Below are 20,316 nucleotides of genomic sequence, written 5' to 3'. Positions count from 1 at the left end.
ACGGGATAGGCAATCATCGCCATAAGCTTGTTTTATCAATTGAAACGTTTCGGTAAAAGTTTTACCAATTTTAAAACAAAATTTAATGTTGGCTCTTTGTTCGAAGCGCATTATCGCACCGATAACACAAATATACTGACACTTAAAACGCAATAACTTCACTTCGAATTAATGAAATGCCATGAAATTCTCACTGGACAATCGATGAAAATAGCAGATTCTAACGCATCAATCGACATATAGATGGCGCCACCACGGGGCGACAGACAGTCAACCGAATTTCAACTTTTCTCGTCATGCTGATCATTTAACCACTATCCAGAAAGTATTGGGATTTCTTCATTTAAATCTCCCTCTTATATGGAAAACAGACAAATTTTTTTTACTAGGTTAGCGCAACCTGTTAACAAGTATGTTTATAGCAGCTGTTTATGTCAGTGGAATTCCCGATACTTTCTTGACTGGGTGTATATATGTATAAATAACCCTATATCTATCTCGCTTAGCTTTAGGTGATACGCACAATCGTTAGGTGAACAAAACTATATAACTCTGTAGCAATTGGTTGCAAGAGTATAATAAATTAAAAGGAATGATTCTTTAGGGCTTAAATTAGCACTTTCAAACTAGACTATTCATAAGCGTTAAAGCAAGCGTATTATCCAAAAATAATATAATATAATATAGAATTTATGTGATAGCATTGCTAACTACATTGAATTCATCCAATATTCTGTATGTGTATCTAATAAATAGAATTCTATAAGTTTAGTAATTAGGTTTGTAAATATCATTGTTTTTAGCAAAAAATGGAGTTATTCTGCAAAGTGGAACTCCAGTTAAGTTTCATGGAGTTCAATTGGATTATGCCTTAGAACATAATAGTGCTCTAAGGGTGTAGGATGCAAGCAAATTATTCCGTGAATTCGAAAATATTTAAGCTATATAAGTATGTCGTTATTTATGGAGAGCGATGAATTGCTCAAAATTATTATATTGATTAATCAAACGAAAACTACTTACCATAGGCGGATATGAAAGATATCTGTCACTATTCATATTATAATATGAACCATCAGGTGGCGGCGCTGGCGAAGGGGACGGAATGTAGACGCCTTTGTTTATAAGGATTTGATCATCGTGTGCTCGGTGATCTAATATATTTGTGACATTACTGTGGTGCCGGGGATGTGGTAATGTTCGAGCATTGACTGTAAGTTGAAAAATTAAATATTAATTTTTTAAAAAGTCCTAAGTTGGAATACTAGAAGTAGTAAGTTTCAAGATCCAAATAAAATAGCGTACTTACCTATGTTACTTGGATAGACTATCGGCATAGTACCATCTTTCTGATAACGAGGAGGTGGCATATCGCTGCTTTCTACCAAATATGTCGAAGCTGCCTTTTTTCGTGCCTCATCCTTGAAGAAAATATATAGTTTTGTAGTCAAATCAATGATTTTAAAACAAAATTTTCTAAATCAGAATCAGATTTTTTTTTTGGAAGGGGGGGTGGGGGGTTTATTAACATTTACTTGAAACGTGGAGATTGTTATATTAAACTGTATCTTTATAGAGTTTAAAATCATGGTGGAAAGATTTCAAATCGACCTTCTTATATAAAATCCTACAAAACTGAAAAAACAAAAATCGTAGACGTGCGGGTTACATAAGTACTTTATTGTAACGTACAATATGTACTCAGTTCGTGTATTGAATAGAAAAATTTCACAAAACAAAACGATGTGGGCAAGTTTTGAGAATCCTTTAGAACTTCTTATACAGTGACTTCAATGTCATGATGCGTGTGCAGCAACGCCGATCAATCTATCTTGAAGTATGTTCGTCCTCAGCCACGTTTTCATGCGGCGAAGTGTCGAAAAAGAGCGTTCAGAGCTCGCATTTCGCAGGAAACCTCTGAATTATGGAGTATAGGTCTACATCGCAGTTCTTCAACGTTTTGAATGCAGTAGTCGGTAACTTGTTGACTTTTGCTTCTGCCCCCAATGACACTGCCAGTGATCAAGTTTACGTTTGAGCTTTAAACGTCGCACGACGTTGTCATTATCCAAAGGCTTTTGAATCCATATCAAGCAGTCAATAAGATTTTCCATTTGGTTTTCAAAGCACATACTTTTTCTGGAAGCAGCAAACTTAGTTGAAATCCATCCAATACTTCTCTAAAAAAGCGCGTCTTCAAATCTTCGCGGATTGTATCCAAAAGAGAAATGTACACTGAGACTGTAATATTATTGGCAAATTCTCACGCGAAAATTTTCGCGTTTTGTTTGTCGGCCGCAGGTTTTTGGTTTTTCTTCGTCAACTTTCAATTCCGCCGGAATTTCCCCCATTTCCTCCCACTGAATCCGCCACTTTATTAATATTTTGAACAATTCAAGTAGTATAGTGGTTAAATGAGCTTCTGCGCCCCCTCTAATTCTAACACAACACATCACATCTTCACACAATCCATATCATCCACACATCATACTCAACACATCTACATACACCATATTCATCATCCACACCTCACACTCAACACACCTGCATCATACACCACACACGAGGACATCGGACATAATTAACAAAAGGGACCGACGGGCGGAGACCGGCACTTTTTTGTTCTTCCACCGCGCGCATACACGCATCACGCATCACATCCACGTTCGCTATAAGTTCCCAGCAAAGGTGAGTGTCGGTAGACGTGTAAGTAGTAAGCGTAACGATCTTTTCTGGGTTTTATTTTGGAGAGTCAAAAGTTATTTTATGTAAAAAATATGTTTCGTATGAATTGAGCATTTCTTACTGTGAAATACATATTAAGGCACATATGATTTTTGTATTTTGTTTAGAAACATTAACTACAAAAAAGTCACTACTCGAAAAATGACAAATTTTCAGGGGGTCAATTTCTGTAAATAAAAATAAAATCACAAGTATTTCATTAAAAGTGGAACATTTCAAATAATACAAATTATCACTCTTTTAAAATTAGAGAGACACAACTTCGCAGAACACATCAGAAAAATTAAGATTTATTTCAGCAATAGCGACACAACTACAAATAGTACTCTTTAGTTCGTATTGCACGAGCGAGGTAAACGACGTAACAAAAGTGGAGTGAAGACAATGACATTTCTGGGGTATTACGATAAAGATACATATTTACTTTTCGAATTCACTTCAGTGACTTTTGTTAAGATTTTTTGTATCAGTCAAAGAAATAAAATGTATTACATATTTGTATGTTTTGTCAATATTTTTTATAATTTACACTTACTGTATATTCAATTTGACTGCCATCATTTGAGTATGATTCACTCTTTTCGGAAACACTTGATAATGTTTCACCGGTAACTGTATCGTTATAGGAACTTGGCGCATACATTTCGATTGTTGCTGTTTTGCCTGGTTGGTTATCATTCTCAGCTGTTTGTATAAAAATAATCACAGTTTGAATACAAAAATTAGTAAATACAGAATTGTTGAAAAAATCCCCTTATCTGAGATAGTTCACAAAATCTGGTTATGATGAGTTATATTTACATATGTATTTGTTATACAAAATGTCAACTAATTTTTTTTTATTACATAATGGGATTTTAATTCTTACATGCCTAATAATTCATTATACTCTCGCAATAGTCGTTAATGCAGTTATGTTCACCTAATACTTGTTGAGTTGAATTCCAAGTGTCTGTCGGTCGATTTGTCTATCCGCGCAAGCAATAATTTGAGTTAAAAGTGCGATGTATGGATGAATGGTCCTTGGAATCAGACCATGGTTACGCCCACATAATGCCGTTATATGAAACCATATAAACGGCTTTAACTGAGCTCCAAATAAAAATACAAAATGGTTAATTGATCTGAAATTTGTTCGTCTGTTACGTTGTAAAACATTGCGTAATTGGACCATAACCATGGCAAATTTCCATATATAAAATTTTAAATTTCATTCGAATATTCCAGTTCACATGATATATATCAAGTAACAATAAAGTGATGGGAAAAACTTTTTAAACAAATCTAGTGAGGTTGCTATATTATGGCCAAAAATTATCGGACCCTAGCTACTGAACATGTAAACTGACTTTATACAGAAATAATAGAAATATTCTGAGGCGAATTATTGACATTCAGAAAGAATATCTTTCAGACAATAGTGCGTCTTTGAGTCAAAACAGGGTAAATCAATACTTAAATTAACTTCCGGTTGACTTAATACCGATATACCAGTCAACGTCTGAGATATCTTAAGGAAATCAAAAGAGCGACTCTCACTATTAAAATTTTTCTGTTGTGCCTAAAATGAATAAAATCGGGTGAATACTACTCTAAGCCCACATACATGAACATATATGTTAATCTCATATACGAATTTCAAACTTGTATAAACTTATTCATATCCAATATACGAATTTTAAACCTCGTATTGAATTAATATCGTATACCATATTTCGGCCAAGACGTATATCTAAGATGTGCTTTAAGAAAAACAATCATCACCAAAAATTAAGTGAACGCATAATATTGAATATATGTATATGTGAAATTAGTCTACGAATAACCCCAAGCTTCATATTCTTTATATAGGTTGTCAAAAAAGTCTTGCGGTATTTTCGCTAGTTATAGCGTTGCAAACATGGAGCAAAATAAAGAGAAAATACGGCATATTTTACAGTACTACTACGATAAAGGCAAAAATGCATCTCAAGCCGCAAATAAAATTTGTGCAGTTTATGGACCGGATACAGTTTCCATTTCCACGGCACAACGATGGTTTCAACGTTTTCGTTCTGGTGTAGAGGTGGTCGAAGATGCGCCACGCTCCGGAAGGCCTGTCATCGAAAATTGCGATAAAATCGCTGAATTGGTCGAAAGAGACCGGCATAGTAGCAGCCGTAGCATCGGTCAAAAGCTGGGCATGAGTCATCAAAAATTCATTTCAATTTCAATAAAAAAAAAAATTCAATAAAAATACCGCAAGACTTTTTTGACAACCCATTATAATGATTTTCGTTATTCTAGCAGACTTTATGTTGAATATACCGGTCACCGTGTGAGTTGTCTTTATAAAATTGCTGGAAACTTGTTCTTCATTTTGACTCTTCACCTGATTTTATACCGTTTATACGTATGTTGGTATGGGGTAATGTATTTGATTTTGGGTTTCTTCGAATAATACATGTTGAATTATAACGCGACATTTTTTAAAACTAAATTTTGTAACATACTATACATGTTGCCCGCTTTTGACATTTGCAAATTGCGAGAGTATAAATTGTTCGGTTGCACCCGAACGTAGCCCTGCTTTACTTGTTTAAAACAAGTTGTGATCGATTTGCGATTAAATCAAATATATGCATTTGTCAATTTGTATTTTTATATGGTCTACAACAAACTCAAGTTTTTAGTTGTACTACATTTCTTACAGACTAATTGATCTTCGAAAGAGCGCTGGTAACTTCTCGTTTAAAAATTAATAATTAAAAATATATCAAATAAAAACACAAATAGATAAACGGATAAACGAACCTTTCTTGCGTCGATTGTGAACAAAGAACCAAGCGACTAAAGCAGCATTGACTATCAAAAATCCAAACGCTGACATTGATATTCCCAATATAACAAGACTGGGAGTACTTGAATCTTCAGTTAATTCTTCAGTTGATATTTCCAATCCTTCTTAAATCGCATAAAAATTAAAGCCGAAAACAACGACGTAAACAAATCAAGGAGTAAACGCGGTTACGAATACATAAAAAGAAAACAATTATAATAAAAAAGTATTAATGGTAGTAAAAATTAAGAAATTTGGAAATTAAATAGTTAACTACGAGCATTTCACGCTCGAATGGAAATAAATATAATAATAAATAAAAAAAATTATAAGATAAGTGTTTCTTAAACAAGTCTCTCTAAAATTGAATGTTTGGTAACTTGACTAATCACATTTACTTAATATATATACATATGTACTATATATTTAACTTCCTGAAAAATGGGGAATTTGAGAGTTTATTTATAAAATGTGGGACACTTTACAATTAAAAATTGCTCGACTTTGTGGAAAAAACTATTACTAAACATTTCACGTCCATGCAAACTGATGTACGTGTACAAGTTTTCTGGTACTGTGTAGATTTATTTACAATAAAAACGAACGTTCGACGAATCTCTACTAAAGACATTTAACTACACTTATACATAATTCACCGTTTCTTTTTGGACAACACCCCGATCGTATTCAAAATAAAAATAAATATTCCATCAGTGATAAAATACCTCGCTTAAGTCGTTTTTGGTTTCGTTTGTGCAGGCAACATCCGATAATGAAAACATTTAATAAAACTACCGTGACACCTGAAACGACGCCTACTAAAAGAAGTAAACCAGAAGTTCCTCCCAATGGTGTTGAGGTAGTCGTCGGTGGACCTCCTAACGATGAGGCTGGTTGCGAAGGTGGTGGAGCTTCTATTTGATTATTGTTCGTTTCAAGTGATCACATTTTATTAGGTATTGTTGTGATTGTAGTAAAAATCCAAAGGCAGCATTAACATTTTTAAGATGATTAATAAGGGAAATATTTTAAAAGGTCGTTTATATATTTCCTTAGCTAAATTTTTTAATACGTTAATTATACTTTAGCTTTTATCGAAAAATAAAATAACAAGTAAAGTTTGTTTAGGAACACATCTATGTAATTGACATCTACATTTATTCAATATATTGATCATAATCACATGACTTTCTTCCGCAATGTTAACATTTAACAAATCAGAATTTAAATGTTTATAGGTATGTATCTTACCTTTGGTTTGTGCACGTTGTAAATCGGGTAAATATTTACTGTTACCCAAATCATTGAATGCCATCACCGAAAATAAGTACAGTGTGTTGGTTTTTAAACCACTGATGGTCAACTTGTGGCTATTTGGTAAGCTGTCGATATATTTGTATTGTTCTCGGTTCGCCTCTCTGAATAAGGCAGAATGCAAATAAATAAGAATTATCATTACTTATCGAAGCATGTTACATTAAATAAAAAAGTAAAAGTCTTAAGAAAATAAAAATAATTGAGTATATAAGGAGTTATTCCCACATTTATTTTAAGTATATTATGAATTGCTATCGGCTACTTATCACAGACATTCTTTATTACAGTATAAATAAATGTCAGAATCAGAGATCATATCAAGACCACTTGTCTTCAGTATTTTGCGGGTATTAAAGTTTGAATATGTTCTTTAAGTACTTTCTGAATTATTCAAATAATCATAATAAAAATAAGAAGTGCAAAATTTCCCAAAATTAATCAATTTGAGAAACCGAAGCATTTAATGCACATCAATCTAATAATTGCACGACTAACGTACTAACTATTTGAAATCTATTAGGCATAACCATTTTAAATTTCGATGAAAGTCATTGTTTCCCCATAGTTTCACCAAAGGTGAGAAATGTTGTAAAAGATGTTAAAAAGTGCTTCTTAAAAATGTCAACTAATACCGACCGACACCTAATAACAATATTAGGGCTGTTGAATAGATTATCTCCCTAATCTACTGGATTTTGCAACCTTTCGCCATACAATAATGAAACTTTTTAACCACCGACGGGTTTTGAAACTAATCAACCCGAAATCTCGCCACTCTTTTTGTCAGAAGGGAATTTTATTGTTCTCTTTTAATAAATATTAAACGATGAGATGAGTCATCGAGTCACAACAGCTGTTGTATACATCTCCAATGACAATGAGGGCAGCTTAGGTAGATTAGTGAATAAATTAAATGTAATATAATCTCTTCAAAACTTTTGTCGGAACATGATGTAAAGGTTTTAATCGGCATTTTCAAGTAAAATGGCTTCAGTTAAACTCATTTTATAGTAATCAGCGCAAATAGACATAATAGTAATTCAGGAGCCTTACACAATTATATGTATGAATTATTATGGAGTACAAATCGAAGAAAAGGTCGTTAATAACAATATTAAATTCTAAAATTGCGATTATAACTTTAAATAAATTTCGCATGCTCAACAAAAGGATACGTTACAGGGGATCATGTAGTTCCCCCATTTTTAAACAAATTAGCTATGTGTGCGAAAAAAATATTAAAACACACAGCCATGTATGTATGCATACTAGACTGGACATTTACGCGAATAAAACTAATATGGTATAAACTTACTTAATTTAGTTGTAACACTAAAAGCAGGTATTTAAATATGTATGCATACTAGACTGGACATTTACGCGAATAAAACTAATATGGTATAAACTTACTTAATTTAGTTGTAACACTAAAAGCAGGTATTTAAATATGTAATACCGAATTATTGGAAGCAAAATATATATGATTTAGAATGAATATAATCTTCTTAGTGTCTCTGGTATTTCCTGAATACTATCATTTATACTATTGAATTAACTTGCGGTTACTTGGTTATTTACTGATTGCTTTATTTACAGCTTCGCTTGAAAAGGGTTTTGTATTGTAGTTCTGTACCTGTATCGAACTCTGTAGGAAGCTTTTAATCCTCCGTCAAATCCCGGTGTCCATGCTAAAGAAACACTATCATGTGTGATATTCAATATGTTCAAACTAAGTGGCGTATCTGGCTGGGAGGTGATATCCAATCGAATTAATTCCGTAGTTTGGCCTAGTTCATTCGTTGCGACACATTCATAAGCTCCATAATCAGCTGGAGCGACTTTTTCAATTATCAACGTAGATTCATAGGTTAGTGAATCGATTTTCTTTTCATCAACTTCATACTTATATGTACGATTCATTTGCAAATCCTTTCCTTCCTGACGCCAGGTGAATTTTGGTTGTGGAGAAGCTTGGGCTCGACAAGGCAAACGTCCACGTTCTCCAGTTCCACTTGCTGCACGTAATAATGTTGGCGATTTATCGATTTCGGGTGGAACTGCAATCACATCATTGGGCACAATAATAGAATGAGAGTATGTTTAGAATTTACAATGGATACTACTATAGTACACTTACATTTGACAATTAGAAGAACATCACGATTTGTGGGATTAGCAACACGATTGTCTGCAATACAGCGAAAGTTACCAACATCCTCCCGGCGTGCGTCTTTTATGTGAAGATATGAAGTATTATTCACAAACGAAGTCGTAGTTTTCACTGTCATATCATAAGCAACTCTCTCCCATTTAATGTGCTCCTCGGTTAATGGTTTCCCTTCTACTGTACATGATAGCATCGCATCTTCGCCAGGATTTACTACAATGTTTTCTGATATAGCTTTAATGGTAGTACCATCTGAAATCAAAATCAAAAGTTATAGTTCTTTACAATTTTGTTTTTTACAAAATTAAAAGATAAACATTCAGTTTTTCACTACCAGGTTTTGTATACATATGTATATAAATAATGTAATTTAATAAAAAATATTTATATATATATACATATATAGTACTAGCTGACCCCGCAGCCGTTGTCCTGCGTGAAATTATGTGTTTTGAAATGAAAAGAAAGTTAAATTTATCATTTAATTTTTGTTTTTTTTTTCAATGTAACGCAGCTTGATAAACAACATTTTTTGGTTTCTGTTCCAGTGTACAGAAAAGATGGATTTCCAACTCGTGAGCACGCCACGGCCGTGTGAAAACATAACATTTCCAAATTTATGCCTCACACTATGCTACTATCTTTAGGTGATTGTCATCTCACATGCAATTTTCACTGGAAACGAAATACGTTTGAACTGAAATGGGAAATCGTTAGAACTCAAAGGAATTCGCAGACTCAAGCATTCTGCCCCTTGTATTCGATAGGTGCGTCACCATCAGTCGGGTTCCATTACACAGTTTCGTGGCATGATGATTGTGAAACATAATAACGACCGATCCTACTTTGACACGCAAATGATGCGGTGGCATACCAAGCCTGTCCAAAGAATTTAGAAATACCACTGGATAATTCACGGCGCCGTCTTCATTGTCAAGACGATCGATCGATTTGTATGATCGCAAGTCTCCCGGAATTTGACTTTGAATTTTCCAGTTTAAGTCAACAACATCGGTATTTTTGGCAGCTAACATTGCCCGTGCACTTAAGGGATCGTAGTTACGATAATTTGGCCAATGTCCGAACATTTGTGATGAGTTCATCTTTCGTGAATTGACAAAGGGAAGATGGAATTGATATCGAACCACCGGAAGTATCAACCGAAATTCTACCATTTGCAATTTTTAGCGAAAGCCATGTAAAATGTCTTCGGCAAAGTCTTTTTTGTTCGTATCCCATAATTGACGCGGATTTGAAGGCTGATATGTCGAAATGATTATCGCGAAAAGTGTGCGAACTTCATTTTCATTCCAGTGATTAACGTGTTCCAGCAATTGTAATTGCTGGCTTACTTCTCCAAACCTTGCACACACCGTACCATTCACAGTAAGCAATGACTCAAATAAAGTTGAACCACGTACATTAATCAATAGCAACCGAAGGTAGAAGCAGTCGTCGTTTTTCGGATGGATTGTGTAAATTCGTCCTAATGCATTAGTTGAGAACACATCTGGATTTCAATCTACTGGTTGGCCTTGCTTCCAATGTATAATATCAGGGTATTTCCGAAGAGAGCAACGTTCTCGTAAACGGATCACTGACGAAAGTTGAGAAAAAACTCGTCAATGTTAATTTTGTTGCTGGCGGTGTTTCCACTGGCTGTACTGTATTCTTTGCGTTGAAATACACATTAATATAAACACATAAATAGCATGGTTTGAATTTGGTTATCATTTTCATTAATGTTTAAAATGAAAAAAGTTGCTGTAGTGACATAACTACAATAGTTGGACATATGCTACCGCGGAGTTTTTTGTAGACATTATGATGTTCTTCAATATTGTTGTACATTATTTTGTTCTATCGCTAATAGTTTCGGCAACGCATTCGACGAAAAACATTTTAAGACTCATTTTTCTACACCTTCGGTTACATTGTTAAAATTTTACCAAGGATCCCTAATTTTTTTCAAAATGAAATGTAGCCTATGTCAAATTGGAAGAATGTAGCATTCTATTGGTGAAAGAATTTTTTAAATCGGCCCAGTACTTTTTGAGCCTATTAATTACAAACATACACGCGTACAAAAATAGGTACAAATCTGTCCTCTTAATAATATTAGTGTAGATATACTAGGGCGCTTCATTTTTTTTTGTTCAATTTTATTTCAGCTATGCAATAAAGTTAATGTAACATTAGATTTACAATTACAGATTTTAAAACTTTCTTTCAGGTATTAAAAAACTCTATATTAAACAAATAAAGGAATAAGGAAGAGCTGAGTTCGATGGTAACCGGACATTTTATCCTTTTGCAATTTGCACGGATTAAAGACGGGAGTTCTCAAAACTTCATATTAAAAATATTGCGATAGAATTCGAAATTCATTATTTGATGTAGTCGTGAATGAATTACAATCAAATTTCGCATTTTATTAAGTTATGTTATAGGATGTTATTAAATCATCTTTAAATGAAATATACTTGTATGTGATATAAACTCAATCCAGCAAAACGTCAACCAGAAGATAGGAATTGATGATATTAGGGGTATGAGACTAAGACCACTCTAGATCAACTCCATTCACGCTCATATATTTTATTAGGCGTGTTTCACTTGAGCACTATAAACTAATAGCTAAATCCATGAAAAATAAAACACACTAGATTATTTCATATTTTCGTGAACTGTGTTGGCAATGCGGACAAGGACAGTCAGCTGACATTGTATTTATTTAAAAATGTCTGACTTGGAGAAAATGTTAATTTGAATTTTTAAATTTGATATATATATTTTTTTTTTTCATTTAAGGTCTAGAATATAATGTACCTAACACAACTATTCATAATTGTCTTAATTTTAACTCACTACCCATTCGCGAAAATGTGCAATTTTAATGTGTTTACATTTTCATTCGTCAATTCAAATTAAACTTTTGTGAATGAAAAAAAAAACCGAGGAGCTGCCAATGTCTCTAGTTCAATATCGAAGCTAAGATGGGTTATAATAAGCCAATATAAGGGCCGTTCTCACAATGTCTGGTTAAGCGCTCAAACAGAACTTTATCGGAAACATGCTAAAAAGTAGTTTTCTCAATACCCTGCAAGGCGGAAGTAATAGATGGCACAATTCCATTGAAACACCTTCAGCTGTTCAAAGACAGTACTACATTTTCTGAAATTTTAAATTTAATGGGAGAAAGCATAAGTAAGAGAGAGAAAATCTATCGAGATTCAAGCTTATCGAAGTGTTAATATGCTACAGAGAAAAGGTGATACATAATTTTTCAAAAAAAAGAATTAAAACAGAAGCTTGGAAAACGCAAATTTTTGGTTTATTTTGGCGTTTCAACAATTAAGCTTTTATTTCATAAAGATTTCAAATACGAATAATTCTTTTGAATATTCCTATAGAAAGATCAAGGCGAAATTTTTTTTACTAAAACTTTCCTACTTGCAGATTAACAAGCCGAAAAATACTCTTAATTGTGTACATTGATAATTTCTTTGTAGATTGCACCGTTGCCTGCGAATATAGTCCATCTTAAATTTTATGAAGATATCTTGTAAGATAAACAAGTTTTTTATACAAGAAATTGATTTTGATCAGCCATTGAACAGTGGTCGATTCCTTAGGCCAAAAATAAAAAAATAGAAGTTTGAAATTTGCCACTATACATGCAATACAAATGTCTCAAAGCTATTTCTTAAAATACCAAGAAAACTAACGGTAAATACATTTTTGCTCTATCCCATTCACACGCGCTACGAATAGCGAGGAAAGTGAAACAATAGAAACACGCGGACTGTACAGTTAAATTTAACTCATATAATAAATTAAATTGCAATATAAAATCGTGTTTAATCAACATAAATCGAAATGAATATTCATTTCACGCGCTAACACGTGTTTGATTGATTGTCGTTTCTTTTAAGTCGTTCGTGAGTTATAGCGTCGCAAACATGGAGCAAAATAAAGAGAAAATACGGCATATTTTACAGTACTACTACGATAAATGCAAAAATGCATCTCAAGCCGCAAATAAAATTTGTGCAGTTTATGGACCCGATACAGTTTCCATTTCCACCGCACAACGATGGTTTCAACGTTTTCGTTCTGGTGTAGAGGTGGTCGAAGATGCGCCACGCTCCGGAAGGCCTGTCATCGAAAATTGCGATAAAATCGCTGAATTGGTCGAAAGAGACCGGCATAGTAGCAGCCGTAGCATCGGTCAAGATCTGGGCATGAATCATCAAAAATTCATTTCAATTTCAATAAAAATAAAAAAAAATTCAATAAAAATACCGCAAGACTTTTTTGACAATCCATTATCTTTATCTATATACATAAATAAAAATGAATCGCCAAAATGTATGTACGCTCATAACTCAATAACTCCTGGACCAATTTGGCCAATTCTTTTTCTTAAATGTTCGTTGAAGTTCAAAGATGGTTTTTACGGCGAAATTTGAATAACTTCCGGAAAACCCCGAAAACAGCCTTTTTCTTTTCCCCATACAAACGTTACATACATACATACATACATATGTATATTTGTATGTATGTATATAAAAATGAATGTTTGTTAGTAACACTAAGAGAACGGTTGATGAAATTTTTAAAGGTTGTTTGTTGTGGATCGGGAAAGGTTTATAAACAAATACCATATACTTTTCATGAGGAGAAGTCGGAAAATTGGACAATTCCAAAAAGTAACATTTTTCATACACATTTTTTTCAATTTTTGTTTGTTTTGTTTTTCAATATTTTGATTTGTAAATTATTTGAATTGTTCAATTGCGGTCGCTTGCTTTTTTATTCCGGCTATCCAAAGGAAAAATTATTGAAAATTGTTCAGTGAAAACTTTATGTGTGTTTCAGACGAAGTGATCAATTACTGATTGAAATTTGTTACGAAGCCACGAAGAGGTCGCGCGTTCTTTTTGCCATCAACGTATGGCAGCCCAAAGAAAGGCAAGAAGTAATTCCAAAATGCGATGACATAGTACGTGCGGAATTATGGATTGCGGTCAATCAGCTAGCGATCGTAACGATATCACAGCACGACTTTTTAAACAATAGCTGCGATGTTTGACGGTCTATATCTTGAAGCAACCTATTATGGTATATATGGTGCTGTTAGATGCTGAATGTATTCTGTTGCGTGTTGCCGCACGCACACATTCTTCTTTGGATGCGGATGGTGATTACACCTGATCAAATTGATGAAATCATTTCAGCGGAAATTCCTGATTCAGAGATAGATCCAGAATTATACGAAGTGGTGAAAACCAATATGGTTCATGGGACCTTGCGAACCTTACAATCCCACTTTGGTTTGTATGTCTGACAATAAATGCACGAAACACTACTCATGTGCTTTTCTTTCGGAAACGGAAATGGGAAATGATGGATATTCACTGTATCGGCGTCGCTCACCAGACGACAATGGCAGAACATTTAGCATTTAGAGGCGTGAATATCGACGTTAACAACAGATCGAAGTTGACAACACATGGATCGTACCATATTCGCCACTTTTGTCTAATTCACATTCAAAACTCATGTCAATGTTGCATATTGCAGATTGGTGAAATCGATCAAGTTATTGGCCTTGAACGATATGAGATCAGCAGTATCAAATGGGTCGATATGTGAACAATAAAGCGCTTTGTAGGATATTTACTTTTGCAATTCATGAAAGTTTTCCGACTGTTGTGCGTCTCGCGGTTCAACTTCATTTAAGTCATTGCGTATTGTGAATGGTACGGTGTGTGCAACTTTTTGAGAAGCATGCCAGCAGTTGCATTTGCTGGAACATGATAATCACTGGAAACAGACGAAGGACATTGCAATAGTTACTTCGCATGCCACTGAAGTTCGCATAGTTTTCGCGAAGATCATTTCGACATATCAGCCTTCAAATTCGCGTTAATTATGGGATACGAAAAAATGGCATTGCCGACGACATTTTACATTGTACGGATATTCGCTTAGAAATGGAAATGGGCAAATTTCGGTTGATACTTCCAGTGGTTTGATATCAATTTCACCTCCCTTTTGTCAATTCACTTCAACGGAAGATGAATTCATCAAGAATGTTTATCCGAACATTGGTCAAAGGATCGTAACTGCAATTGCTTGAGTGCACGCGCAATTTTAGCTGCCAAAAATACCGATGTTAATGACTTAAACTGGAAGATTCAAAGTCAAATTCCGGGAGGTTTGCGCTCATACAAATCGATCGATCGCCTTGACAAGGAAGACGAAAACGTAAATTATCCAGTGGAATTTCCAAATTCTTTGGAGAGGCTTGGTATGCCCCAGCATCTTTTGCGTCTCAAAGTTGGATCTGTCATTATTATGTTTCACAATCTTCATGCGCTGAAACTGTGTAATGGAACCCGACTGATTATGACGCAGTTATCGAATACAAGCGACAGCCATTTCAGTTCAAACGTATTCAATTACCAGGGAAAATTGCCTTTGCGTTGACAATCAACAGGACACAAGGAAATCGGGAAATGCTATGTTTTTCACACGGCCAGATATATGTGGCGTGTTGACGAGTTGGAAACCCATCTTCTCTGTATATTTATGCACCAGAACAGAAATCAAAAAATTATGTTTATTAAGTTGCGCTACATTAAAAAAATGTAGAAACAATACAATTTCAACTTTTTTTCATTTCAAAACACATAATTTCACGCAGGACAACGGCTGCGGGGTCAGCTAGTCTTATATATAAAAATGAATCGCAAAATGTGTTGGTAAGCGCATAACTCAAAAACGAATGGACCAATTTTTCCAATTCTTTTTTTAAAATGTTCGTTGAGGCTCAAGGATGGTTTTTATGGCGAAAAAAAATCGAATAATTGCCGGAAAACCCCTAAAATGAGCCCTTTTCTTTTTCCCACACAAACGAATGAATGCTGTTAGTAACGCGAACGCTCGAGAACGGCTGAACTAATCTTGATGAAATTTTCAGAGGTTGTTCGCTGTGGATCGAGGAAAGATGAAAATTAAAAAAACCGTATGCTTTTCGTCAGGAAAAGTCGGAAAGTTGGACAATTCCAAAAAAATAACTTTTTTTCATAGAAAATTTTTTTTTCAACTTTTCTTTTGTTTTTCAATTGTCAAATTTGTCGTTTGCTTTCTTTATCCGGCTATTCAAAAAAAAATTATTGAAATTTATTCAGTGAAAACGGATGGGGGATGGTGGTTACACCAAATCAAATTGATGAAATCATTTCTGCGGAAATTTCTGATCCAGAGATAGAAGTAGAGTTATACGAAACCAATATGGTTCATGTACTTTGCGGACATCACAATACCACTTCGGTTTGTATGTCTGACAATAAATGCACGAAACACTATCCACGTGCTTTTCTTTCGGAAACACAAACTAGAAATAATGGATATCCACTTTATCGGCATCGCTCACCAGATAACAATGGCAGAACATTCAGCATTCAAATTAGAAGAGTGAATATCGGAGTTGACAACACATCTACAGTACTATATTCACCACTATTGTCTAATTCACATTCAAAACTCATATCAATGTTAAGTATTGCAGTTTGGTGAAATCGATCAAATGCGTTTGCAAATTCGTCCCCGAAAGAAGCAACTTGGCGGTTATTGACCTTGAACGAAATGAGATCAGCAAAATCAAATGGGTCGATACGTATACTGCAATGAAGCGTTATGTAAGATATTTACTTTTGCAATTCATGACCGTTTTCCGACTGTTGTGCGTCTCGCAGTTAATTTGAAGAATGGCTAAAGAGTGTATTTCAACCCAGAGTATAATATAGTGGAAAACCACCAGCAACAAAATTAACTTTGACGAGTTTTTTCTCAACTTGCGTCTGTGATCCGTTTGCGAGAACATTGCTATATTCGAAAATGCCTTGATATTATACATACGTGGAATGCATCCTCGAAGTAATAGTTATGTAGAAAGCAAGGCAAACCAGTAGATGGACATCCAGGTGTGTTCTCAACTAATGCATTAGGACGAATTTACACCATCCACCCGAAAAACCCACGATTGCTTCTAACTTCGGTTGCTATTGATTAAAGAACGCGGTTCAACTTCAACTTAATTTGAGCCATTGCGTAGTGTGAATGGTATGGTGTGTGCAACTTTCTGAAAAGCATGCCAGCAATTACAATTGCTAGAACATGATAATGACTTGAATCAAACGATGAACGATGCGATAGCTACTTCGAATGCAATTGAAGTTCGCACAATTTTCGCGATAATCATTTCAACATATCAGTCTTCAAATCCGCGTCAATTATGGGATACGAACAAAAATGACATTGCCGAAGACATTTTACATCGTATTCGCTAAGAATTGGAAATGGGTAAATTCCGGTTGATACTTCCGGTGGTTTGATATCAATTCCATCTTCCCTTTACCAATTCACCAAAGATGAACTCATCACGAATATTCGGACATTGGACAAATTATCGTAACTACAATTCCACGCGCAATGTTAGCTGTCAAAAATAACGATGTTGTTGACTTAAACTGGAAGATTCAAAGTCAAATTCCGGGAGACTTACGCTCATACAAATTGATTGATCGTGGAATTTCTAAATTCTTTGAATATGCTTGGTATGCCACCGCATCATTTGCGTCTCAAAGTTGTATCTGTCGATATTATGTTCCGCAATCTTCATGCGCCGAAACTATGTAATGAAACCTGACTGATTGTGACGCAGCTATCGAATACAAAGGGGCAAAATGCTTAATTCTACGAATTCCTCCGAGTTCTAACGATTTGCCATTTCAGTTCAAACATATTCAGTTTCCAGTGAAAATTGCATTTGAGACACAAGGATAGTCGCATAGTGTATGGCATACATTTGGAAATGCTATGTTTTTCACTCGGCCAGATATACGTGGCCTGCTCACGAGTTGGAAAACCTTCTTTTCTATACACCGGAAGAGAAACCAAAAAATTTTGTTTATCAAGCTGCGTTACATTAAAAAAAAGTGAAATGATAAATTCAACTTTTTCATTTCAAAACACATAATTTCACGCAGGACAACGGCTGCGGGGTCAGCTAGTATGTATGTATATATTTTATTATTTTTTATTTTTTATGTTTTCTTTTTTCACTTTCTCACTGTCTCAAATGTTTGTTTTATACGTGCTTTTATTCGGGTACATCAGATCTATGTAAACTTTCACGCCAATATATATTTTTGAATTGTGGTGTTTAGTGAAGTAATATCACTTATCACCGAAGCCAATTTAATAAAGCATCAGTATCTACCTAAGTATTAGAAGCTTCGCAAGCAAAAAACTTGATATTAACTTTTTACCCTGCTATGATAACATTTTAAAGAAAAAAAGTTATCCTGAACTGAAAGTTGAGCTAAGAAAATTATTGGACCACACTGCGTCACGAATTTTAGCAAAGCGATCTAATTATTGAACGCAATGAGTCCTCCAATAACCTATGTAGTATTAACCCTACGTTGCATAGCATTGTGTATACATATGCAATGTTAGTTTTTAAGATATCGTTTTGAAACTTTGTAAACGTCATTTTCTCTTCAAGAAGCTGCTCATTTGTCGGAACTGTCGATATCGGACCACTATAACATATAGCTGCTATACAAACTGAACGATCGGTATCAAGTTCTTGTATGGAAAACTTTCACATTTGACAATGTATCTTCACAAAAGTTGGCACAGGTTATTTTCTAAGATAGTAATGTAATATACGAATTTGTTTAGATCAGCTTACTATAGCATATAGCTGTCATACAAACTGAACGATCGGAATCAAGTTCTTGTATGGATAACCTTTTGCATTTGACAAGATATATTCACGAAATTTGGTATAGATTATTTTCGAAGGCAACAATGTAATCTCCGAAGAAATTGTTCAGATCGGTTAGCTATAGCATATAGCTGCCATACAAACTGGACACATATGTAGTTACTGAATGAAATGCACCTGTGAAGGGTGCAACCGAGGTTAACGTTTTTTCTTGTTTAATTTACAATTATTTTAATGATTCAAAACGAACTATTGTTTCATATATGTATGTATATACATATATGGATTATACACCATATATTATTTAAAAAACAAATATTATTATATGTACAATACTTAGTAAATACTGGTTGTATATTACCAATGGAAACTCCAATATTTTTAGCTTTTTTACTATTTGGCAATTCCCAAAGTCTGAATATGAAATACATATTCCCAGAAAATTTTCCGTTACATTTTTCTACTCCGTTGGAATTTCTTAACGGTAATTCTTTTATGGTGAAGTGGAGCGAAGTGAGTAAGTTGTGATTTCTTAAAATTTTTTCGTTAATGTTAAAATGCCTCATCCGGATTCAAATTCAAAGTTAGCGAAGTTTTCATTTTTTCATCTTTTGGAAGTCTTGTTGAAAGCAAAGAGCAATCGTTGTAGTTTTTTGAGGAAGTGGGATTAATTCCAACAAGAAATTCCACTCCTCTTTTCTGCGACAAATGCGGACAAAAGATGCGACCAGAGGAAAATAAAAGATCAGAATTAGGATTGATTTGGAGGTGTAATTCAAGGCCAACGAAAAAAAGAACCAAAGCATTGTAGGCAGAGCAAAGCATTGTAGGCAAAGCATAAGTCCAGCTCGAGGTACATTTTTCGATGGATGTCAGTGTCATTTGGCTCCGAAGGAAATTATAGCAATAATTTGCTATTTGGTAATCAAAATGAACGTGACGACTGTGCATGCCCAACTAACCAACTGGCGTAAGCAAAAAGAAGAGCCGGTTTTGAGTTGCAACACTGTTGTTGAATACAACAGCTACCTCAGGGAAATTACTGTGTTAATATATTCCAACGCAGAGTTCTGTCTCGGTGGAGAGGGCAAAACAGTCCAAATTGATAAAAATTTTCTAACGAAACGTAAATATAATAGAGGACGCGTTACTGAACAAATGACAACGACGGTATTTGGAATTTTGTACAAGGAAGATAAAATCTGTTGCTTTTTCCGCGTAAACGGCCTTTTATTTAAAAGTTTGTACATCCCGGTACATCCCGAATTTGTACTGATGGTGGAAAACAATACAATGGCTTAAGTCAACTTTTCGGTGACGGTACTATATATTTAACCAACAATCATAGCATTGGTGAGTATGTGGAGAAAGTGAATGCAGACAATATTATCAATGACGAATGTCAGAATCGTTGGTTCAAGAGTGCAATTAAGAGTCGCCGAAGTCCAAAATGATTACATCAAT

General features: G+C 34.5%; 1 protein-coding gene across 7 annotated transcripts in view; it reads right to left on the bottom strand.

The window, feature by feature from the left end:
* LOC126754493 (nephrin) overlaps nt 1-20,316 on the bottom strand; it is a 99,895-nt gene that overhangs the window by 9,589 nt on the left and 69,990 nt on the right. For 4 of the 7 annotated variants that reach the window (XM_050466507.1, XM_050466506.1, XM_050466508.1 and 1 more), the window contains exons 15-22: nt 9,018-9,299; nt 8,514-8,937; nt 6,815-6,981; nt 6,289-6,477; nt 5,539-5,685; nt 3,281-3,429; nt 1,310-1,421; nt 1,024-1,211 (exon numbers count right to left, since the gene is read on the bottom strand). In XM_050466507.1, the coding sequence (XP_050322464.1) occupies nt 1,024-1,211; nt 1,310-1,421; nt 3,281-3,429; nt 5,539-5,685; nt 6,289-6,477; nt 6,815-6,981; nt 8,514-8,937; nt 9,018-9,299 (1,658 nt within the window). Of the gene's footprint in view, nt 1-1,023; nt 1,212-1,309; nt 1,422-3,280; nt 3,430-5,538; nt 5,689-6,288; nt 6,478-6,814; nt 6,982-8,513; nt 8,938-9,017; nt 9,300-20,316 lie in introns of all 7 variants that reach the window. The other 3 variants (XM_050466510.1, XM_050466511.1, XM_050466509.1) reach the window with 3 other exon arrangements.

The sequence above is a fragment of the Bactrocera neohumeralis genome, chromosome 4 (genome assembly GCF_024586455.1).
Source record: "Bactrocera neohumeralis isolate Rockhampton chromosome 4, APGP_CSIRO_Bneo_wtdbg2-racon-allhic-juicebox.fasta_v2, whole genome shotgun sequence".
Classification (NCBI taxonomy): domain Eukaryota; kingdom Metazoa; phylum Arthropoda; class Insecta; order Diptera; family Tephritidae; genus Bactrocera; species Bactrocera neohumeralis.
Note: the sequence above shows the minus strand (reverse complement) of the source record. Positions and strands in the feature narration are given on the sequence as shown.